The 24,641-nt window shown below is 45.8% G+C and overlaps 1 protein-coding gene across 1 annotated transcript in view; it reads right to left on the reverse strand.

Annotated features, from left to right (window-relative positions):
- Nucleotides 1-23,929, reverse strand: part of LOC120310155 (zinc finger protein 208-like) — a 50,938-nt gene extending 27,009 nt beyond the window's left edge. The window contains exons 1-10 of the mRNA XM_039348255.1: nt 23,750-23,929; nt 19,941-20,497; nt 17,709-17,829; nt 17,503-17,585; nt 13,827-13,956; nt 9,605-11,256; nt 9,346-9,474; nt 1,676-2,098; nt 857-977; nt 642-724 (exon numbers count right to left, since the gene is read on the reverse strand). Coding sequence (XP_039204189.1) covers nt 642-724; nt 857-977; nt 1,676-2,098; nt 9,346-9,474; nt 9,605-11,256; nt 13,827-13,956; nt 17,503-17,585; nt 17,709-17,829; nt 19,941-20,351 — 3,153 coding nt within the window. The 5' untranslated portion in view covers nt 20,352-20,497; nt 23,750-23,929. The remainder of the gene's footprint in view (nt 1-641; nt 725-856; nt 978-1,675; nt 2,099-9,345; nt 9,475-9,604; nt 11,257-13,826; nt 13,957-17,502; nt 17,586-17,708; nt 17,830-19,940; nt 20,498-23,749) is intronic.
- Nucleotides 23,930-24,641: the final 712 nt, after the last annotated feature.

A 24,641-nucleotide genomic window follows, 5' to 3' on the forward strand; every position in this document is an offset into this window, starting at 1 on the left:
GCGACCCCCCAACCGGTTGTAAGTCGAGGACTACTCAACCGGTCGTAAGTTGAGGACTACTCAACTGATGCAGCACCGTTTGCAGAATGGGACTTTTGGCGGGCTCAGCAGGGCAGAGACAGCCTGACAATTCCTATTGGCTTTTGAAAACCAATAGAATTAGACTCTATTCAAGAGAGTCTATTCTATTGGCTTGCAAAAGCCAATAGCATAAAAGGGAGTAGCACAGCTAAGGAAAAGGGGGAAAAAAAATGGCGGACTGCGTTGTTTGGCGATCCCCATGAAATGGTCATTCGACCCCAAATGGGATTCCGACCCACAGGTTGAGAACCACTGTTCTAGACCAACTTTTAAGTCATGTGGACTTCAACTCTCAGAATTCTGCAGGCAGCATAAAGGGATGATTTAGGAATATAGAAGTTTCGGTATAATGCTGTCAATACGTTGATGACCTGTTTCCCAACAGATAGTTGAGCAATTGAACTTTGACCAGAAGGGAGATGAGGGTAACTGGTCAAGGGCTGGATTCACATTTCCTCTTTCCATGTTGCGTAGAAGCAACAATATTATCTGTCAACCCCACAACCAATCAGGAGGCCTCAAAATGGTTCTCTGCAACTCTCTGAAGCTTCTCCTCCTACCTGAGCAGCTGATTCAGTTACTTGTTCAGCTCCATCAGTAGAATGAGATGATCCTAGAAATATCAATGAAACTGTTCTATCTTCTGTAAAGGAGACAAAAATGGTAGAAGAAGAGCTTTTAAAAGCAAAATTATGGATGAGAAGACCCAGACAATGAGAGGTACTTGTAATCTTTCTCTGGAATTTCACACCACTTGGAAGGAATCCATTCTTACCTGGTGAAGTGTCCTGATGTTGAACTTCCTCAGTGAACTTCGTAGAAAGGTGCTTCGGAGAGCAATTTGATGGATCTTGTATATCCCTGGAATGATCAGGGAATAAGTCCAAGAATGACTCCTGGAAGGAAAGTAGCAGGTAGAAAGAAAGAAGAATTCACATATCACGTCAGAAGAAAGAGTGAATTTTGTTCTCTCCTCACAACTCGGCAAAACTCCTGGTCCACGGTAGTAATAGTAACACCCCACACTTAAGAAATGTTGGTAAGAAAGACAAAAACAATTTGGATGGTGGATGTGGCTGTACCTGAAGAGAGCGGAATAGAAGAGAAAGAACTGGAGAAAATCACCAATTACAAAGATGCGCAAATAGAAGTAGAATGACTGTGGCAAAAGAAAGCAAAGATAGTAATAGGCTCCTTGGGTCCAATTCCAAAATATCTGCAGCACCACTTGAACACCACTGGAATGATAAAATCCTCATCAGTCAATTGCAAATTTGGAACAGCTTATATCCTACGAAGTTTCATTTAATATTCTTAAACAACAACATCTGCCTATCCCAGGTCCTTGGGAAGCATTTGGTAGGATGATAAAAAAAAAAAAACCAACCCAAATCCAGTCTAAATACCTGACTATGTGACCAACAATAATAATTTATTAAACTTGTATGCCACCTGACCCCCAACCATTCTGTGTGGCAAGTGGCAGAAGAACCAGTGTTAAGCATCTCTTCATATTGAAGAGATATTTAAGGACTCAAACACTGTTTGTAACATTAACACCCCCTTTAAGTCTCAAAATGAAGGTCTCGCTCACCTGGATCTCTGTCTTCTTCTGCTCTTCCACCTGGCTCAGGAGGAAACCTTCGGCCAGGGCCATCGCCTGAGAGCTGGTCTCTGTTCCACACTCTCGGATCCATCTCTCCATGTCTGGGGGCAGGACGGCCAGGAGCTGCTCCAGGATCACCAGATCCAACATCTGAGCCTTAGTGTGTCTTTCTGGCTGTAGCCACTGACGGCAAAAGTGGTGAAGGTGGCTGCAAATTTCTCGGGGCCCCTTAGACTCTTGGTACCGGACACTCCTAAAGAGCCTGCGCTGGACCTCTGAACTGATTGTCTTCTCCTCTAGGACCTCCTGCCCAGTTTCTGCCCAGATATCCCTACAGGTCCCAGAATGAGCATCTGGAGGGCCTTTTCCATCTCTATCGCATACTAGACATTCCTCCATTTTCTCTGTCCTCTAGCACAACTTCAAATGTAGCCAAGAAATCTTGCAGTTGTCCAAGGGTCTTTTCTTCTCTAGAACTACATTGTGCAGAAGCCCGGGAGAAGCCTCAACCGCTTTTTCATCCCCTCTTTGCTCCACAAGTTATTCCAATATTTAAGGGGCTGCCACAAAGAAGAGGGAGTCAACTTATTTCCCAAAGCACCAGAAGGCAAGACAAGAAACAATGGTTGGAAACTGATCCAGGAGAGAAGCAACCTGGAATTAAGGAGAAACTTCCTATCAGTGAGGACAATCAACCAGTAGAACAGACGTTGCCTTCAGACGTTGTTGTGGGTGCTTCATCATCACTGGAGGTTTTTAAGAAGAGATTGCACAGCCACTTGTCTAAAATGGTATAGGGTCTCCTGCTTGAACAGAGGGTGGACTAGAAGACATCCAAGATTCCTTCCAGTTCTATTCTAATTGATAGATAATAATATGTTAGAGTTTTATAGCTTTCCAGCGCAAAAATAAGCCCCCAAAATAAGCACACATTCAAAATGAGCAGGACACATACCGTATTTTCTGGCATATAAGACCACTCGACGTATAAGACAACCCCTGACTTCAGAGATGATTTGCATGGTTAGAAAGTCATCTTATATGCCGGAAAATACAGTATTTATATATATAGGGGGCGTATAAGACGACCCCCTATATATATATATATATATATATATATATATATATATATATATATATTAAAAATTAACATAAAAATTGAGGAACGTAGTCTCCTGGGTGTATACATATTCAAAAGATAAAAAGGAGCACCAGGAGGTAAAACAATTAAATGTTTAATAAATAAATAACCTAGCTTTCGATGGCTATATTGCTGCCATCATCGTCAGGGTGTTAAAAGCCAGAGGGTGGGGGAGCTCGTTTATAAGCACAAACGCGCCTGCACACGGCTCATAGACCTCGTTATGGGGCCCGGTCGATTGATCCTTTCATCACTCATGTCAGAAGTATTTCTGAGTTCTAAGTTCTTGCAGCTGATTACTTCTCTGTTGCGTGCGGCTCCTAGGCTGGGAGGCGAGCATTCCATGTCACTATGCACTAGAGTAACATGGGTAACTGCAGACCGATCCTGCGAAGAAATCCCAGATCTGGCTATCTTCCTCCCCCGTGTCTGATGTGTCACTCTCAGGGGGCATGCTATAAAAATGATACATACAGTTTCATTCAGCTCTGGGAAACATCAACAACTCTTAAGAGATCAAAAAAAAACAACACAGAGAAGACTAAGACATGCCCAGACCTAGGCTGGATCACAATACTGTGTCTTAATCAAAACCAGTTCTCATTGGCTGGTTTGTTGCTATGGCTATTCCAGTTCATAAAATTTCTTACACAATGACACAATAAAGCAAAAGAGGTTTCCAGATCATTCATCTAAAATGGAAAAGAAATGTTGGGATTACTGATAGCCAGCACTGCCAAAGAAAAATTAAGAACCAAGAGGAGATGGTTGGTTCTAATTACATACTGGAGAAAAGAGTGCAGATCACCTTACACAGACAGCTGTGTCTGATGATCTGGGAGGAGAGCAGAATGCAAGATCTTCAGGATCAACCTTCCTCAAACATTTGGAGCACCACAAGAGGATTGAGGAGGACGTTCTCAAGCTTGACAACTTGACAATGTGTGGACTTCAACTCCCAAGATTCCCCAGCCAGCTATGTGGACGGGGGAAGTCTGGGAGTTGCGGTCCACACATCTTCAAGTCTCCGATATTGGGAAAAGCTGATTTAAGAAGTCTTCCTCTTTGGATCCAGCATAATTGGATCCAGCATAACTGCAGTTTTTCGTTTTTATATGAACGGACTGACATTCTCTCTAGGACACACACACACACACACACACACACACACACACACCCAGGCAAAAACACGCAACTGAAGCCAAAACACAGGATGCTACAAACCACCCCGGATGAAATCATGCAATGCAACCCCACCCTCAGCTGCTTTCCTGCAAAGCTGTCTCGCTTTCCAGCTGGAGTTTTGCAATCTCTCTCTCTCTCCCTTCCTCCATGCAGAGTTTTCCCCCGGGAAATAGAGGAGAAATGCCCCCCCCCAGATTGCCTTCTCCTTGGGGAGCCTGAATTTATTCCGGGGTGGTGGTGGTGCAACATGGCTTGTCTGGAGCTTTGATTCTCACCCACCCACCCACCTTGCCTTGCCTGCATAGGAGAGGCAGAGCAACATGGGACACCGATCTCTTCCCTTCCCAGGGCTTCTACCGTGAAGACTTTGTTAGGTCTGCAGATGCTCGCCTCCAGCGCGAGACCCCTTTACAGAGAACAGCCCCCTCTCCCTAGGCTGCTGAGTAACGTCTGGATCGCTCTCCTTCGCGAGACGCGAAAGCTTCGGCAGAGCAGCGATCCTCGAGAAAGGGATCAAAACGGACGGGCGCATGCTCAGTTCTTCGCTGAAGCTTGGAAGCTGCCAGTCCTTCCAGTACGTGCAGAGGGTGCCTCCTGGCGGGTTTTCTGCAGAATGCAGGCGGTGCTTAAGAGCGCGGGGAGGGGCTGGGGAGGAGTGGACAGAGGGACGCTCTTTTGCCTCATCGAACCAAACTTGGTTTCTTCATGTTGGTCTGTGGAGACTTAAGAGACACAGTGCATTCCAGTTCTATTCTATCTTATGGAAAGTATTCAGAACCTCCCCCCCTTTCGCTTTTGTCAATTTTGTTATGCTACATGCAGCTCGATAATAAAATAGAATGGAATGGAATAGAATAGAATTGGAAGGGACCTTGGAGGTCTTCTAGTCCAGCCCCCTACTCAAGCAGGAAAACTTATTCCATCTCAGGGGCTGCCATAAAGAAGAGGGAATTAAGCTATTTTCCAAAGCACCTGAAGACAGGACAAGAAGCAATGGGTGGAAACTAATCAAGGAGAGAAGCAGCCTAGAACTAAGGAGAAACTTTCTGACAGTCAGAACAATTAATCAGTCGAACAATCTGCCTCCAGAAGCAGTAAATGCTCTAACACTGGAAGTTTTTAAGAAGAGACTGGACAGCCATTTGTCCGAAATGGTGTAGGGTTTCCTGCCTGAGCAGGGGGTTGGACTAGATGACCTCCAAGGTCCCTTCCAACTTTACTACTATTACTATCTCAGGCAAGTGGCTGTCCAGTCTCTTCTTAAAAACTTCAGTGATGGAGCACCCACAATTTCTGAAGGCAAGCTGTTCCACTGGTTAATTGTCCTCACTGTTAGGAACTTTCTCAATTCCTCTCTTTGATCAGTTTCCAACCATTGTTTCTTGTCCTGCCCTTTGGTGCTTTGGAGAATAATTTGCCTCTTCTTTGTGGCAGCTTCTCAAATACTGGAATTACTGCTATCATGTCACCTCTATTTCTTCTTTTCTTTAGACTAGCCAAACCTAAGTCCTGCTGCCCTTCTTCATATGTTTTAGTGTTCAGGCCTTTGATCATCTTACATGCTCTTCTCTGAACCTTTTCCAAGGTCTCAGCATCTTTTTTGTAGTATGGTGACCAAAATTGGCTGCAGTATTCCAGGCGTGGTCTCACTAGGGTTTTATAAAGCGGTACTAATACTTTGCGCGATCTTGATTCTATGCCTCTGTTTATGCAACCCAGGATTGTATTAGCTTGTTTGGCTGCTGCTGCACATTGATGGCTCATGGTCAAGTGATTGCCCACTAGAGGGATTCGCTTTTGCCTCATAAAACGTAATTTGGTTTCTTCACGTTGGTCTGTGCAGAGATTGGTAAATTGAAATAACTAAGCAAGACAACCAAAGGCACAGGTATAGAATAGGTGGTATCTGGCTCAAACGCCGTAGCTGTGAGAAGGATCCTGGAGTCCTAGTGGACAATCACTTAAACATGAGCCATCAGTGTCCCAAAGATGCTTTTTCAAGAGGCAACTTGACTTTCTTGTTTTTTCTTTGAAGACGTTTCACTTCTCATCCAAGAAGCTTCTTCAGCTCTGATTGGATGGTGGGGAATGGGAGGATTTATAGTATTTAAGGAAGTATAAATCCTTCCATGCCCCTCCATCCAGTCAGAGCTGAAGAACAGCTGCAGGACGTGGGTTTGGCTAGTCTAAAGAAAAGAAGAAATAGGGGTGACATTATAGCAGTATTCCAGTATTTGAGGGGCTGCCACCAAGAAGACAGCGTCAAATTATTCACCAAAGCACCAGAGGGAGGACAAGAAACAATGGTTGGAAACTGATCAAAGAGAGAAGCAACCTGGAACTAAGGAGAAAGTTCCTAACAGTAAGGACAATTAACCAATGGAACAGGTTGCCCATAGAAATCATGGGCGCTCCCTCACTGGAGGTTTTTAAGAAGAGACTGGACAGTCACTTGTCTGAAATGGTATAGGTTCTCCTGCTTGACTTGGGAGCAGGACTAGAAGACCTCCAAGATCCTATTTCTATTTCCACTTCTAATTTCTATCTATTTCTATTTTTTTCTATTTCTATTTCTGCTTCTATTCCAGGATGAGAAGCGAATCTTCTTCTTCTTCTTCTTCTTCTTCTTCTTCTTCTTCTTCTTCTTCTTCTTCTTCTTCTTCTTCTTCTTCTTCTTCTTCTTCTTCTTCTTCTTCTCCTTCTCCTTCTCCTTCTCCTCCTCCTCCTCCTCCTCCTCCTCCTCCTCCTCCTCCTCCTCCTCCTCCTCCTTCTTTCAAGAAAAAGTCTTGAAGTGGGTAAAGGACTCCATGCGACACAGCTCCAAAGTTTTACCTCAGAAATGTCAGTTTATGTACGCCATTTTCCCCCCCTTTTCCTTAACTGTGCTACTCCCTTTTATTCTATTGGGTTTTGAAAGCCAATAGAATAGACTCTCTTGAATAGAGTCTAATTCTATTGGCTTTCAAAAGCCAATAGGAATTGTCCAGGCTGTCTCTACCCTGCTGAGCCCGCCAAAAGTCCCATTCTGCAAATGGTGCTGCACCAGTTGAGTAGTCCTCGACTTATGTCTGGTTGAGTAGTCCTCGACTTACGACCGGTTGAATAGTCCTCGACTAATGACCGGTTGTGGGGGGTCGCTGCATTAAAAAGGTTGAGAACCACTGCCTTAGCACCTCTTCCTTCTTTCTTGGGATAAAAAGAAATATAAGGTCTAAGTCGTTTTGATTGCTTCCTTTAATTCCTCCCCCCCTTTCTTTTTATCCACCTAGTCCTCACTTATCAACTGCCCTATTTGGTCACAAAAGTGCTGAAAAAGTAACTCTGCAACTGGTTCTCGCATTTACAACCATCTCAGTGTCTCTGTGCTGAGGGCCATGTAGGATAAACTTTGCAATACTTGCAACATGGGTTTTTGTAGTACTGCTGCACTGGCTAACAAACCAGGGTTTACCTTCCAATTTAGCTCCCAATACAGACAGTCCTTGACCTACGATCAAAATTGAGTCCAACATTTCTGTTGTGGACCGAGAGTTGAGTTTTGTCCCACTTTACGACCTTTCTTGCCACCATTGTTAAGTGAATCACTGCAGTTGTTAAGTTAGTAACACAGTTGTAAAGTGAATCTGGCTTCCCCATTGACTTTGCTTGTCAGGTCACAAAAGGGGATCACGTGACCCCAGGACACTGCAACCGTCATAAATGAGTCAGCTGCCAAATGTCTGAATTTTGATCATGTGACCGTGGGGATGCTGCGATGGTCAATGAAAAAGTCACAAGCAGTGGTGGGATTCAAATATGTGAACAAGCGGTTCTCTGTATGGATGCCGCTTCCGGAAGTCCATTCTGGACCTGGGCAACAAAAAATTAACTACTAGTTCTGCCGAAGTGGTGCAAACTGGCTGAATCCCACCACTGGTCACAAGTCACTTTTTTCAGTGGGTTGTAACTTTCAACGGTCCCTAAATGAACTCTTGTATGCCAAGAACTACCTGTAAGTTTCTCCTTAATCATCTACTCCAACCTCCTGTGCAGGGATCCTAGAGAGATGGTCATCCAACCTTGTTTATACACATCCCCCAAAGGAGTCTCTTCCATTGGAGTTGAAGTCCACTGATCTTAAAAGTTGCCAAAGCTGAGAAACAATCATCTATCCAGATTCTTTTGTATTCTGTATTTGGGTTACAGCAGGGGTGTCCAATCTTGGCAATTTTAAGACCTGTAGACTTCAACTCTCAGCCATGTTGGCTGAGGAATTCTGGGAGTTGGAGGTCCACAAATCTTAAAAGTTGCCAAGGCTGGACAACTGTCTTACAGGGATCTCCCACCATATAGTATCAACCTTGTTAACTCCCAAGACTCTTTTTTCTGCTATGTATTCAAAATAGACTATGATTAATATACAGATGTGTGTGTGTGTGTTTATATATATATATGTATGTATGTATGTATGTATGTCTGTCTGTCTGTCTATATGTCTGTGTCTGTCTTTGGTTATTCGGGTTTTCTCCCGCGTAAAATTGGAAGTGTCTTGGCGACGTTTCGACGAAGTCTCATTCGTCATCTTCAGGCTGGTGCTTTCAGCTTCGTGCTCCTAGAAGCAATTGCTGAAAGCTGAAAGCAGCAGCCTGAAGATGACGAATGAGACTTCGTCGAAACGTCGCCAAGACACTTCCAATTTTACGCGGGAGAAAACCCGAATAACCAAAGACCTACATACAAACACCCACGGAAACCTCAGAAAACAAATATATATATAAAAAAACAGGCATCAGCATTTCATTTTTTAATGTGTGCATGTGTTCACAAAAAAAGTGACAATAAAGCCTATCCTATCCTATTTTGTCCTATCCTATCATCTGTAAAACTAATGTATGCTTCATTCTTTTATAGAAATGTTGACAATCAGTGACTGATATCCAGTTTATGGTCTATTTGATCAGAAGAAACTCCTCCCCCATTCAGGAGTGAGGGCTGTTTTTTCTGCTTTTATGTTATTTTATTTGTGTTGGCTCCCATGGATTTCCAAATGTCTCTTTTTCTCATGCTCGATTATTTGTAATATCTCAATACTCAACTCTTTAATCTTTACTCTCCTGTGCTTCAAAAAGACAGAAACTCACAAGAAACTTAGAAGCACAAGCTCTTCAAGGTTTTAAGACCGAGTATGTATGAACCGAAGCGAATAAATCTAGTATTTCTATGGATTAGTACCCAAGTGGATCCTTCTCCTGGTGGAATCTCTTTCCATACTTCATGCACTTATATGGGTTCTCTCCCGAGTGGATCTTGTTATGTCAATTAAGGTTACGACTACTCCCGAAGCTCTTCCCACTCCACGCATTTGTAGTGTTTCTCCGTGTGGGTCCTTTTTATGGGAAGTTAGGGACCTATTTTTACGGAAAGTCTTTCCACATTCCAGGCATTTGTAATGTTTCCCCCCATGTGAATCCTTTTGTGAATACTAAGAGTCCCGTTTTCACAGAAGTTCTTTCAGCTTTTTCCCGTGTGGATTGTTTTGTGAGAAATGAAATGACTTCCCTGACTGCAGCTCTTTCCACATGCCAGAATGGATCCTTTTATGGGAAGTAAGCTGAGTGCTCCATCTGAAGTTCTTCCCACATTCCAAACATTTCTCCAGTGTGGATACTTTGCTGGGAAATAAGTGAGCTGCTTTGTTCAAATATTTTCCCATATTCACTACCCTGATACGGTTTCTCCCCGGTGTGGATTTTTTTATCGAATGTAAGATGACTATTCCACCAGAAACTCGTTCCATATTCAAGACCTGGGTAGCCTTCTGTCGTCTGTGGGACAGAAATGAGTGTAGAGCTTTGAGTAAAAGTCTTTCCATACTCCGTGCGTTTATAAGGCTTCTCTCCTGCATGGATCCTCATATGAATTTTAAGGGACCTGTTCTCGCTAAAGCTCTTCCCGCACTCCATGCATTTGTAGGGTTTCTCTCCAGTGTGGATCCTTTTGTGGGAAATAAGATTGCTGCTCCGACTGAAGGTCTTTTCACACTCCGTGCATTTATAGGGTTTCTCTCCAGTATGGATCCTTTTATGGCATGCAAGGGAATTGTGTTTGCTGAAGCTTTTCCCACACTCTGTGCATTTGTACGGTTTCTCACCTGTGTGGGTTCTTTTATGAGAAATAAGGCTACAGTTCCAACTGAAGGTCTTCTCACACTCGGTGCATTTGTAGGGTTTCTCCCCTGTATGGATCCTTTTATGGGACGTAAGGTAACTCTTCTGGCTGAACCCTTTCCCACACTCCATGCATTTGTATGGTTTCTCCCCTGTGTGAATTGTTTTATGGGAAACAAGGTGAGCTCTCTTACTGAAGCTCTTTCCACACTCTGTACATATGTACGGTTTCTCCCCTGAGTAAATCCTTTTATGGGAGATCAATTGACTGCTTTGATGAAAGCTTTTGTCGTCCTCCGTGCGTTTATAGAGTTTCTCTCCGGCGTGGATCCTCTTATGAGAAGTAAGAGACCTAATTTCCTGGAAGCTTTCTCCACACTCCATGCACTTGTAGGGTTTCTCCCCAGTATGGATTCTTTTATGGGAAATAAGGTGGTTCCTCTTTCTAAACATCTGTCCGCATTCCGTACATTTATAGGGTTTCTCTCCCGTATGGATCTTTTTATGGAGAGTAAGCGAGCTCCTCCGACTGAAGGTCTTTTCACACTCCATGCATTTATAGGGTTTCTCTCCCGTATGGATCCTTTTATGGTATATAAGGAAACAGTTCTTGTTGAAGCTTTTCCCACACTCCATGCATTTGTATGGTTTCTCGCCTGTGTGGTTCCTTTTGTGGGAAATAAGCAGACAATTCCATTTGAAATTCTTTCCACATTGCGTGCACTTATAGGGTTTATCTCCCATAGTGCCCTTTTCAGGTAAGGGAAGAATAAAGGTCCCCTTGTAATCCTCCTTGTATCCATATTGTTCTGTAGAATGAGTTTGGTAATAGTTTTTTATATCTGATTTCGCCCTGATTTTTTTCACTATGTTCTCCAAACACTCTTTGGGGTTTTTTCCGGTTTGACTTTCCAGAGCAGCAAAATCATTTCTACTCCAAACAGGCTGGGAGACTAAGCTTTCCTTATTTCCATTTTTTGATACATTTCCTAGGCCACTTTTTGTTTCCATCTGAATTGCCATTTTTTCTGCTTCCCTCCTGGGCCAAGTTGTCTGCAGTGTTATCTCGCAAGTCTCATTCTGCTGGCCATACGCTCCTTACAAGAAAACAAAAAAGTAAGTTGTGCTGAGGTACAAAGAAGTAAAGGTTAAGGAATAACAAGCGATTCTAAACATCTGAATGGAAGGTTGACATAAGCAGCATTTTGAAAGTCTGTCATGTTGATCAATATAAAAGATAGTCTAAAGTTTATTGAACTCTGAATTTTGATATAAATTATCATCAAGTTCGTAAGTGAAAATTTATAATGTGGAAATGCATGGTTCCTTTTTTATAAGAAATAGAAGACTTATAATAATAGTAGTAGTAAAGTTGGAAGGGACCTTGGAGGTCATCTAGTCCAACCCCCTGCTCAGGCAGGAAACCCTACACCATTTCAGACAAATGGCTGTCCAGTCTCTTCTTAAAAACTTCCAGTGTTTCTCCAATTCTTCAAAGGATCCATTGATTTTAGTGGATGGAATCTATGCACCACAGGGTTGAACTGTGGTGTCATTGGTACTCTCTAAGGTTAGTAGTTTGTTGCATATGTTTATTACTCAACTAGATAATTAGCTCTGATCTTGTTACTTAGTTGGGTAATGAAACATCTGCAACCAAAACTCAGAAAGCACCAAAGACTCCACAGTTCTACTGATTTTAAACCAAAACCATATCAATGTTGTTACATTTCCCCGCCTTCATTAATCAATTCTCCTTCCTTGTTATATTGCTATGAATTCTCAGCAGAGTTCATATAGAAGATTGAGGAACCATGGGGTATCCAGAGAGCAGATAGTAAGGCTGTCCCATCCTTTGCTTTTGTTCCTGGCCTATCTTTCACCTGCTTCGGAATCTCCTCTTACCACACGGGCACAGTTGCAGAGAAAAAAAAATTAATCATATATAAAAATATTAGAACAATCGGGATCAATTAAAACTGTCAAGGTTGAATTTCTAAGATGCTTGCTAACCTTTGTCTCTACTCAACTTGCCATAGAAAGAAGGGGGTGGGGAAGCCTGGGAAAGAAATGGGAGTTTTGAGAAGCTGTCTATGGACCATGAGAGCCAAGGTCACAAAAGCAGGTGTCTGGACGGAGAAGTAGACCGTTCCCAAAACAAACCAAAGAAGCGTGATTGGCCAATGTGAACACTTGGTGAGTGAGGGTTATGGAAAGCTATTGTTAACTAATCAGATTTTCGCATGGGAAAACCAGAGTTGATTTTGCTTCTTCAGTACTGGGATGCGTATTCAATTCATCTTTTATGGCAACTCAAGCTGTAGGGTTTTCTTGATGTTGGATTTGCTAGCCAGAAGGTTGACAAAAACAGGTTCAAAAAAATATGAACCAATGCCCAGGGGATGGTAGATCTACAAAGGTTTTGGAAAGAAGAAAAGAACACAACTATCAGGTTCCACAAAGAAGGAGGAGTTCAAGCTATTCTCCAAAGCGCCTGAAGGCAGGATAAGAAGCAACGGATGATAACTAACCAAAGAGAGAAGCAACCTAGAACTAAGGAGAAACTTCCTGACCGTTAGAACAATTAACCAGTGGAACAACCTGCCTCCAGAAGCTGTGAATGCTCCAACACTTGAAGTTTTTAAGAAGAGACTGGACAGTCAATTGTCTGAAATGGTATAGGGTAGTGATGGCGAACTTTTTAGAGACCGAGTGCTCAAACCGCAACCCGAAACCCACTTATGTATCATCGGGTGTTGGGTGGGCGTGGCCCATTGGATGGGCGTGGCTGTGCCAGTAATGGCAGATAGGGTGGGACTAAAAAGTTCAATCAATCAATTCCAACTTTGCAAGATCTTTTTTTTCCCGCGAGAAATTGAAATTGATCGATTGAACCTTTTTTTTCTTTGCACATGGCGGCGGAGGCTTAAAGCGAAAAGGTTTTATAAAACCCAGGTGAAGGCCTAGGATTGGGGTCACGGAGTGCGTGCCCACAGAGAGGGCTCTGCGTGCCATCTGTGGCACACGTGCCATAGGTTCGCCACCATGGGTATAGGGTTTCCTGCCTGAGCAGGGGGTTGGACTAGATGACCTCCAAGGTCCCTTCCAACAGTATTATTATTATTATTATTATTATTAACAACAACAACGTTTTAGCCTCCAGTCCCCAATCATCTTTGTTGCTTTTCTCTGCGCACTGTCTAGATCAGTGGTTCTCAACCTGTGGGTCGGGACCCCATTTGGGGTCGAACGACCATTTCACGGGGGTCGCTAAACAACACGGTCCGCCATTTTTTCCCCCCTTTTCCTTAGCTGTGCTACTCCCTTTTATTCTATTGGCTTTTGAAAGCCAATAGAATAGATTCTCTTGAATAGAGTCTAATTCTATTGGCTTTCAAAAGCCAATCAGAATTGTCCAGGCTGTGTCTGCCCTGCTGAGCCCGCCAAAAGTCCCATTCTGCAAACGGTGCTGCAGCACTTGAGTAGTCTTCGACTTACGACCGGTTGAGTAGTCCTTGACTTACGACCGGTTGGGGGTCGCGGCATTAAAAAGGTTGAGAACCACTGGTCTAGATCCTCTAGAAGTAAAGGTGCCTTTTAACCAGAAATAGCCAATTTCATGCCATCAAAAAAATGTCTCCTCTAAGGGCCCAGCAGAAGTCCTTACCCAGAAAGGCCATATTCTGGGAATTCTCCTGCATGACTTGTTTATGGAGGGCTTTTTGGTGGTTGTCCAGCTGAGACCATTCCTCCTCAGAAAAATGCACCGCCACTTCCTCAAAGGACACAAAACTCCCCTGAACAAGGAAAAACAGGGACACGTTAACCAACAGCTCAAGGAATTACCTGCCAGTTCTCTCCCTTTGTGGACCGGTTTTTAAAGCAGACATGTACACATGGCTGTTTCTGAAGGATGCAAAATATTATATGTAAAAATGGCATGGATCTGATGAAACATTTGTGGCAAGGCTAAGAAACATTGGTGGTGAAAATGATGGGACTTGTGAAGATGGCTAAATTCACTTGCCTGATTAGAATAAAAAGAACCCGTGTTTACGGCTGGCTGGAAACTCCTTATTTTTTGTATGAAGTGGAAAAAAGTGCTCTTATGGTTTGTGGTTTTGATGATTAGAAAAAAAAACCTGGATATTAGAAAAGAATGAACTCTGATCAGTTATCTCATTAGAATAAGAGATAACTTTGTAGTTGTGCTTAAATTTGTTCTAAAGGAAATCGGAAACTTAGTTCTTTTTGCAATTTTTTTGCTTTCTTTTTTCTCTTTTCTGCTTTTAATTTATCCCAACACAAAACTAATTTCAGTGACCTTTCAGTGATGTTCAGGGAAAAAAATTAATTAAGTTACTCCGGATCCCTTCCAAATTCTCAGTGGTTTCCCCTTTTCCTGGTTGTTCACTATTTTGATATATGCAGACAGCCATCTCAAATGCAGGACTCTAGGCGGCTTACAACAATTTCGAGTTGCTGAAGGATGTGTTGCAAGATTTCTGTGTGACATTTTAGGTGAAGATGCAAGAAATGCTCAAATCAATTAGATATAAAAGAAAGGAATTTTATGCTCATATACTTATTCTGAAGTCTTTATCCCGATTAGACTTGAGAAAAAAAAATATCTTCAGGGCACTCGTTTATGTATCAGATCAAAAATCAAATCAATCTTCATTATGGTCACAAACAATATAATATATATTATACAATAAACATTTTACTATATAGTTTTTTTTCTTAGGACTGTCTAGACCAGGGGTGTCAAACTGCTGGCCCGCAGGCCGGATGTGTCACGATGAAACCACACCTACCCCATTGCTGGCAATGGGGAAAAAGTTCCAATACGTTGTGCAACGTCACGAGTTTGACATGTTTGCTCTAGACCAGTGGTGGAAAAGCTATGGCACGCGTGCCAGAGACGGCACTCAGAGGGCACACATGCCATCGCTCCAGCCCCACCTCCCCTGTGGCCCCCTTCTCACCAGTAGCCGCCCCGGAGGAGTCGCCCCTGGACACGGCCCGCACGGAGCAGCGCAGCCAAGAACATGGCAGCTGGGCAGCAAGGACAAGACTCTGCCATCACGCTCCGTCATGTGCAAATGATGCTGCGGGGCGTGGGTGGATGGCATGGCCACGACATTGCAGGACAGCCTGGGCGATCTCCTGCGGCAGGCCATGGAGGCGGTGGGTGGCCCTGTGGGTAGTTGGGGGTGGGGCAGAGCAGGACAGTTTTTGGGCACTCGGTCTCTAACAGGTTCACCATCACTGCTCTAGACTTTTAATTTGGAGTAGAGTGGGGGTGACTGGATGGAGCTGAACATTTACTAGCCGGATCCCCTTCCTGACGCCTACATGGAGTTCACAGCAGATATTTTTCTTTGTCCCCTAAGAGAGAAACAACTGCTGCTACCTAGTATTTGTTAATCTAGGTCCGGCTAGATTGGATCTAGGAGTGGTTTGCTCTCAGTGCTTCTTATAACAGTGCCACACCCCAAATCCCACCCTCCACCCAGAAACCACCATCTGCCTGGCTGCCTTTAAAAGTCCATACGTCTGACCCAGGCCCTCCTCCTGCTGAATCCCGCCCCTCTGTTCCGCCTTCTGGCTGATCAAGATAGAGCCACTTGTTGCTGCATCGTGTTCCAGCTCCTTTGGCAATGGTGAGTCTATTTGTGCCTCACAGCTCTCCATGGAGAGCAGTCCCTGTGGCAATTCTTCACCCGGCTCACTCCCCTTGCCGCCCTGCTGGCCCCCGACGTCCAGCTGATCAGCGAGGCATCTAGGCTCGACCTCCGCCCAGCTGACTGGCAGAGCTTCCGGCCCCGGTTTCCACAGCGTTCGGGGCCCGTGTTGTGCGGCCACCGGCTGATGGGAGGTACTGTGTAGAGCAGCAGCCTGGAACGGCGGTGGTGAGTCGTCTCCTATGTTCCCCCCACCGGCGAATGGCAAGCCCCGTAGGGCTTGACAGTATTGAACTCTTAACCTTCTGAGTGGGAGGCGAGCATCTTCACCACTAGGCCAACACACCGCTCTTTTACAATATAATATTAAGTGATAAATTTAAGTAATGCCCTCAAAGCTAGCAGCAAATAAAATAAACTGTATAGAAATGATTGAAATACTGGGGGTGGGGGGGAACAGAACAAGGAATCTATGGCAAAAATTTCCGGAACCAAATTAAAACAAAATAAAAACATTAAGGAGCAAGACCAAAGACATTAAATGAAGAATTTCAAAATCAAAAGCAAAGATGTGCATTACAGTCGAACAGGGTAACAGGGGCACTTGTGGGGTAAGGGAGAAAAAAAAAATCAAACCTTTTCAATACATGCATCACAGGCAGGCTGTGTGTTATGTTACCTGGGATTAACTCTCTCCCCACTCAACAGCTACATGAAACTGCCTAGGTAGCATCTAGAGCAGAGCTATAGTCATATGGACTTTTAACTCTGAGAATTCTGCAGGCAGCATATACTGTAGGGATAATAATAATAATAAAGTTGGAAGGGACCTTGGAGGTCATCTAGTCCAACCCCCTGCTCAGGCAGGAAACCCTATACCAGGGGTAGGCAACCTCGGCTCTTTTATGACTTATGGACTTCAACTCCCAGAATTCCTGAGTCAGCATAACTGACTCAGGAATTCTGGGAGTTGAAATCCATGCGTCATAAAAGAGCCGAGGTTGCCTACCCCTGCCCTATACCATTTGGACAAATGGCTGTCCAGTCTCTTCTTAAAAACTTCCAGTGTTGGAGCATTCACCGCATCTGGAGGCAGGTTGTTCCACTGGTTAATTCTTCTAACTGTCAGGAAGTTTCTCCTTAGTTCTAAGTTGCTTCTCTCCTAGATTAGTTTCCATCCATTGCTTCTTGTTCTGCCCTCAGGGGCTTTGGAAAATAGCTTGACTCCCTCTTCTTTGGGGCAGCCCTTGAGATATTGGAACAGTGCTATCATGTCCCCCCTCGTCCTTCTCTTCCTTAAACTAGACATACCGAATTCCAGCAACCGTTCCTTATATGTTTTAGCCTCCAGACCTCTAATCATCTTTGTTGATCTTCTCTGTACTCTTTCTAGAGTCTACATCTCTAGATTTAAGGATCTAGGGGTTTGGTGGAATGCTGTCAGTAGGTACACAACATGCTTCCCAACAGAAAATAGGGCAATTGAACCTTGACCAGAAGGGGAATAAGCTAAGTTGAAGGTAACTGGTCAAGGGCTGAATTCACATTTCCTCTTTCCATGTTGTGTAGAAGCAACAATATCATACGTCAACCCCACAACCAATCAGGAGGCCTCAAAATGGCTCTTTGTAGCTTCTCTGAAGCTTCTCCTCCTACCTGAACAGCTGATTCAGTTACTTTTCCAGCTCCACCAGTACACGGAGGTGATCCTAGAAATATCAGTGGAACTATTCCATCTTCTGTAAACAAGATAAAAATGGTGGAAGAAGAGTTTTTTAAAGTGAAATAATGGATGAGGAGATTCAGACAATGAGAGGAATTTCCGTGGAATTTCACATGGCTTGGAAGGAATCCATTCTTACCCAGTGAAGTGTCCTGATGTTGAACTTCCTCGGCGAACATTCTAGAAAGGTGCTTCGGAGAGCAATTTGATGGATCTTGCATTCTCTTGGAATGATCAGGGACCATGTCCAAGAATGACTCCTGGAAGGAAAGTAGCAGGTGGAAAGAATGGAGAATTACTATATCAAATAAAAATCCACAATCAAATAAGGATCCACAAACACTGGCTGGTAGTCAAGCACCGTGATCCCAAATCCTTAATCTCGACCCACATCGACAAGAAACAACACCAGTTCGACTGAAGCAACACTAAAATCATCGGCCACACTACCACCCGCCACATTCGTGAGTTCATCGAAGCCTGGCACTCCACAAGCAATAGACACGTCAAACTACAATCAGCCTACGAACCCCTCAGGATCCAAATCAACCACATAGCCCACCAGAGACAGCACCAACCCTCAACCAAGCCACACAATCCCTCCTCCCTCTCCCACCAGTTCTCCTCCCAATGACTCTAACCCAGCGGTTCTCAACCTGTGGGTCGCAACCCCATTTGGGGTTAAACGACCATTTCACGGGGGTCGCCAAACAATGCAGTCCACCATTTTCCCCCCTTTTCCTTAGCTGTGCTACTCCCTTTTGTTCTGTTGGCTTTTGAAAGCCAATAGAATAGACTCTCTTGAATAGAGTCTAATTCTATTGGCTTTCAAAAGCCAATAGGAATTGTCCAGGCTGTCTCTGCCCTGCTGAGCCCGCCAAAAGTCCCATTCTGCAAACGGTGCTGCAAGTTGTCTGCAGCGAAGGCAAGCTGTCCGGAAGTTTCCACCCCTCCCTGCTGAGCAACTACTAAAAATGTAAGTAAAAGAGGGCCAGGGGTGGGAGGTGGGAGGCCAGCGGGCGCAGGGAGGGTTGCTGGCGCGTGTGGGGCCTGGCGGGTGCCTTACCTCCCTTGGGCTGGGCCAGCTGGTGGTCGGCCTCGCCGTCTCTGCTGCTTGCCAGCTACGCCTTGGCCGGCGCAGGGGGCGGCACCATGCATGCGCGGTGCTCCCGGGCAGGGAAAGTCCTCGACTTACGACGGGGTGGGTAGTCCTCGACTTACGACCGATTGGGTAGTCCTCAACTTACGACCGGTTGGGGTTCGCAGCATTAAAAAGGTTGAGAACCAAAGCTCTAACCCATGGGTCGGCAACCCGTGGCTCCGGAGCCACATGTGGCTGTTTGAACCTTCTACTGCGGCTCCCAGTCCTCCTCCGTCATTTGCGGAGAGAGACAGAGAGAGGCACCTTCTCACTCTCTTTCCGATCTTCTGCTTCACACTGTTCTCTGACAAGCTTATTGGGCGGGGCTCCTACTTTTGCTGCGTCTCTGCAGGAAGCAGCTCTCTCTCTCTCTCTCACACACACACACTTTTACTTACTTAGTGGGGGAAAAGGACTGATAGACCAAGGGCAGGAGAGAGCCAGCAATAAGAATGTGTGTCAGCTTGTCGGAGAACAGCGTGAAGCCAGCTTGCCAGGTGAGCAGAAGATCAGAGAGAGGGAGAGAGAACTCATGCACAACAGCCTCTATTTCTTTTTAATTAAACTCTTCAATCAAGCCCCCACTCCTGTGCACGCACACGCACGCAAGTTTTGCGGCTCCCAATTTTTTCTTTTCTGTGGGAAACGGGTCCAAGTGGCTCTTTGAGTGTTTAAGGTTGCCGACCCCTGCCCTAACCTAATGTAACCTCCCCATTACAAGACCCATCACAATTGTCTCACTGATGACTCACACCTGGCCCATCACAAGACCCTCACTTGACACATCCACACCTGAAGCCCTTATAAACAGAAGAACACCAACACCGATATCCCCTAAATTCCGCTGAAGACGTTACCTAGCCTGGTAACGAAACATTCGGAAACCAACCCACAAGCTTGCAGAACGAATCTTCACCCTCATCCTACAGCCGAGCTACAGATATTCGCCACTATTGCAAAATTAATATATCATCCCAGAGGAATGAACGTTGTTATCTCCTCACAACTTTGCAACATTCTTGGTCCACAGTAGGAATAGAAAGGAAGAATAGGAAAATGGTCCAACAATGACCTCTGGAAGGGACGTAGCAGGTAGAAAGAAAGGAGCAAGCAGCAGAAGAACCAGTGTTAAGCATCTCTTCATATTATGTTGAGGAGATATTTAAAGACTCAAACACTGTTTGTAACATTCACGCCCCTTTTAAGTCTCAAAATGAAGGTCTCGCTCACCTGCATCTCTGTCTTCTTCTGCTCTTCCACCTGACTCAGGAGGAAACCTTCAGCCAGGGCCACCGCCTGAGAGCTGGTCTCTGTTCCACACTCTCGGATCCATCTCTCCATGTCTGGAGGCAGGACGGCCAGGAGCTGCTCCAGGATCACCAGATCCAACATCTGAGCCTTAGTGTGTCTTTCTGGCTGTAGCCACTGACGGCAAAAGTGGTGAAGGTGGTTGCAAATTTCTCGGGGCCCCTTAGACTCTTGGTACCGGACACTCCTAAAGAGCCTGCGCTGGACCTCTGAACTGATTGTCTTCTCCTCTAGGACCTCCTGCCCAGTTTCTGCCCAGATATCCCTACAGGTCCTAGAATGAGCATCTGGAGGGCCTTTTCCATCTCTATCGCATACTAGACATTCCTCCATTTTCTCTGTCCTCTAGCACAACTTCAAACGTAGCCAAGAAATCTTGCAGTTCTCTCTTTTCTTCTTAGGAACTACATTGTACAGAAGCCCCGGAGAAGCCTCAACAACATCTTCATCCCCTCTTTGTTCACAAGTTATTTTTGTACCTGTATGAGGAGAAATGGAATAGAATAGAATACTTTATTTTGCCAAATGGGATTAGACACACAAGCAATTTGTTTCCAGTGCGGAAGCTCTCAGGGTATATGCAAAAGAACAGAGTAATAATAATTATAACGATACTAATAAGGAATTGAGTATGGCCAGTCTAGAGAAAAGAAGGACTGGGGGGGGGGGGATATGATATCAGTATTCCAGTATTTGAGGGACTGCCACAAAGAAGAGGGGGTCAACTTATTTTCCAAAGCACCTGAAGGTAGGACAAGAAACAACGGATGGAAACTAATCAAGGAGAGAAGCAACCTGGAATTAAGGAGAACCTTCCTAATAGCGATCCCAAAGGTGCTTTTTCAAGAGGCAACTGGACTTTCTTGTATTGCTTCTCATCACTTCAAAGAAAAACAAGAAAACCCAGTTGCCTTGTGAAAAAGCATCTTTGGGATAACTATGACCTGGATGACTGAGAATCTCTACATTCCTAAGAGTGAGAACAATTAACCAGTGGAAGAGTTTGTCTTCAGAAGTTGTAGGTGCTTTATCACTGGAGGCTTTTAAGACTGGACAGCCACCTGTCTGAAATGGTCTAGGGCAGGGGTAGGCAACCTTGGCTCTTTTATGACTCGTGGACTTCAACTCCCAGAATTCCTGAGCCAGCTTGGCTGGCTCAGGAATTCTGGGAGTTGAAGTCCACGAGTCATAAAAGAGCCAAGGTTGCCTACCCCTGGTATAGGGTCTCCTGCGTGAGTTGCACTCTGATTGATAATAATAAAGCAAAAGAGATTTCCAGATCATTCATCTAAGATGAAAAAGAAATTTTAGGATTATGGATAGCTAGCACTACCAAAGGAAAATTAAGAACCAAGAGGAGATGGTTCTTATACATATTTGAAAAAAAAAAGTGCCGATCACATTACACAGTTGCGTCTGATGATCGGGGAAGAGAGCAGAATGCAAGATCTTCAGGATCAGCCTTCATCAAACACCTGGAACACTAGAAGAGGATAGGTGCCTCTATCCTTGACAACTTGACAATGTGTGGACCTCAGCTCCCAGAATTCCCCAAGCAGCTAAGTTGACTGGGGAATTCTGGGAGTTGCAGTCTCCACACATTTGTGAGTCGCCGAGGTTGGGGAAGGCTGATTTAGGAAGTCTTTCTCTTTGGATCCAGCACAATTTCAAGCTTTCCTTCTTATGTGAACACAGAGACATTTTCTCTCTCTGTCACACACAGAACACGCAGGCAAAAACATGCAATTAAAGCCAAAACACATGATGACAAACCACCACGGATGAATTCATACAATGCAATCCAGGTCCATCCCCAGCTGCTTCCCTACAAAGCTTCCTCGCTTTCCAGATGGAAAATTTGCAATGCCCACCCCCCTCTCTTTTTTTCCTCTCCTTCCCTCCCTCTCTCCTTCTGTCCCACTCTCTCCTTCCTCTCCTCCCTCCCTCCCTCTCCTGCTCTCTCCTTCCCTCCCTCTCCTTCCCTCCCTCTCCTTCCCTCCTTCTGTCCCACTCTCCTTCCCTCCCACTCTCCTCCCTCTTGCTCTCTCCTTCCCTCCCTCTCCCTCCTGCTCTCTCCTTCCATCCCTCTCCTTGTCTCACTCTCCTTCCCTCCCTCTCCCTCCTCTCTCCTTCTGTCCCACTCCTTCCATCCCTCTCTCCTTCTGTCCCATTCTCCTTCCTCCCTCTCCCTCCTACTCTGTCCTTCCATCCCTCTCCTTGTCTCACTCTCCTTCCCTCCCTTTCTCTCCTGCTCTCTCCTTCCATCCCTCTCTCCTTCTGTCCCACTCTCCTTCCATCCCTCTCCTTCTGTCCCACTCTCCTTCCTCCCTCCCTCCTGTTCTCTCCTTCCATCCCTCTCCTTGTCTCACTCTCCTTCCCTCCCTTTCTCTCCTGCTCTCTCCTTCCATCCCTCTCTCCTTCTGTCCCACTCTCCTTCCTCCTCCCTCTCTCTCTCCTTCCTCCCTCTCCTTGTCTCACTCTCCTTCCCTCCCTTTCTCTCCTGCTCTCTCCTTCCATCCCTCTCTCCTTCTGTCCCACTCTCCTTCCTCCCTCTCCCTCCTGCTGTCTCACTCTCCTTCCCTCCCTTTCTCTCCTGCTCTCTCCTTCCATCCCTCTCTCCTTCTGTCCTCCTGCTCTCTCCTTCCATCCCTCTCTCCTTCTGTCCCACTCTCCTTCCATCCCTCTCCTTCTGTCCCACTCTCCTTCCTCCCTCCCTCCTGTTCTCTCCTTCCATCCCTCTCCTTGTCTCACTCTCCTTCCCTCCCTTTCTCTCCTGCTCTCTCCTTCCATCCCTCTCTCCTTCTGTCCCACTCTCCTTCCTCCCTCTCCCTCCTGCTCTCTCCTTCCATCCCTCTCCTTGTCTCACTCTCCTTCCCTCCCTTTCTCTCCTGCTCTCTCCTTCCATCCCTCTCTCCTTCTGTCCCACTCTCCTTCCTCCCTCTCCCTCCTGCTCTCTCCTTCCATCCCTCTCCTTGTCTCACTCTCCTTCCCTCCCTTTCTCTCCTGCTCTCTCCTTCCATCCCTCTCTCCTTCTGTCCCACTCTCCTTCCATCCCTCTCTCCTTCTGTCCCACTCTCCTTCCTCCCTCTCCCTCCTGCTCTCTCCTTCCATCCCTCTCCTTGTCTCACTCTCCTTCCCTCCCTTTCTCTCCTGCTCTCTCCTTCCATCCCTCTCTCCTTCTGTCCCACTCTCCTTCCATCCCTCTCTCCTTCTGTCCCACTCTCCTTCCTCCCTCTCCCTCCTGCTCTCTCCTTCCATCCCTCTCCTTGTCTCACTCTTCTTCCCTCCCTTTCTCTCCTGCTCTCTCCTTCCATCCCTCTCTCCTTCTGTCCCACTCTCTCCTTCCTCTCCTCCCTCCCTGCTCTCTCCTTCCATCCCTCTCCTTGTCTCACTCTCCTTCCCTCCCTCTCCCCTCTTCTCTTTCAGTCCCTCTTTTTCTCCTTCTTTCCCTCCCTCCGTCTCTCTCTCCTTCCGTCCCTCTGTCTGTTCCCCTTCCAGTCCCCTCCTCCCCACGCCGAGTTTATTCCCATCTGCCTTCGTGGGGATCCTGAATTTATTCCTGCGGGGTGTGTGTGCGCAACATGGCTAGTCTGGAGCTTTGATTCTCACCCTCTTCCACCCCCCCACCCACTCGCCTTGCCCTGCATGCAATGGGGCGACAGGGGAACATGGGTCCTTAGGGCTTCCCCCCACCCTTTCCAGGACTCCGACCCTGGATGAAGACTTCGCACCTCTCCACCCGCACGCCTCCAGCGCGAGATCCCTTATGCACGGGAAGAAGCTCACTGCCGAGCCACGTCTGGATGGCTCTCCTTTGCAAGGCGGGGAAGCTTCCGTGCAAGCGTCCGGGCGAGGGAATGCAGGGAGGCCGGACCTTCGGTGACGTCACCCCTTCCCTTCCGTTCCTCCGAAAACCCAGACACAGGAGGAAGAGGAGCTTCCGCCGGGCAAGACGGGCAGACGCATGCTCAGTTGCTCGTTGAAGCTGCGAGGCTGCCAGCTCTTATAGTGGTGCAGGGGGAGCCACCTGGCGGGCTCTCTGCAGAGTGCAGGCGGTGCTTAAGAACGGGGCGGCCGGGGGCGGTGCGGGGGGGGGGGGAGAAGGACTTGCTTTAACCTCATAAAACGTAACTTGGTATTTCTCCATGTTGGTGTGTGGAGACTTCAGACCTATACTAACCTGCTGAAGGAATTGAAATAATCAAAAATATGAACACCCAAAGACTACTTTTTTCCACGCACAAACCCGCTTCATTCGGGGATCTTGTGAAAGAGAAGAACCAGAACAGAACAGAACAGACCAGAATAGAATAACAGAGTTGGAAGTGACCTTGTAGGTCTTCTAGTACAGTGTTTCCCAAACTTGTCCATTTTAAGGCATGTGGACTTCAACTCCCAGAATTCCACAGCCAGCATTGCTGGCTGTGGAATTCTGGGAGTTGAAGTCCACATGCCTTAAAATGGACAAGTTTGGGAAACACTGTATCTAGTACATAAAAAGCCTTGTCTGCATCTATTTACATAAAATCAAAAGGAGGGAATCTTCCCTTCTTCAGGTCAATCCTTTTGCCCGGCAGAACAATAAGAAAAAATGTGCTTCAACAGAAAGGTGTCCCTGTCTGG

The sequence above is a fragment of the Crotalus tigris genome, unplaced genomic scaffold, assembly GCF_016545835.1.
Source record: "Crotalus tigris isolate CLP2741 ecotype Arizona unplaced genomic scaffold, ASM1654583v1 scf7180000018127.1262416, whole genome shotgun sequence".
Lineage (NCBI taxonomy): Eukaryota > Metazoa > Chordata > Lepidosauria > Squamata > Viperidae > Crotalus > Crotalus tigris.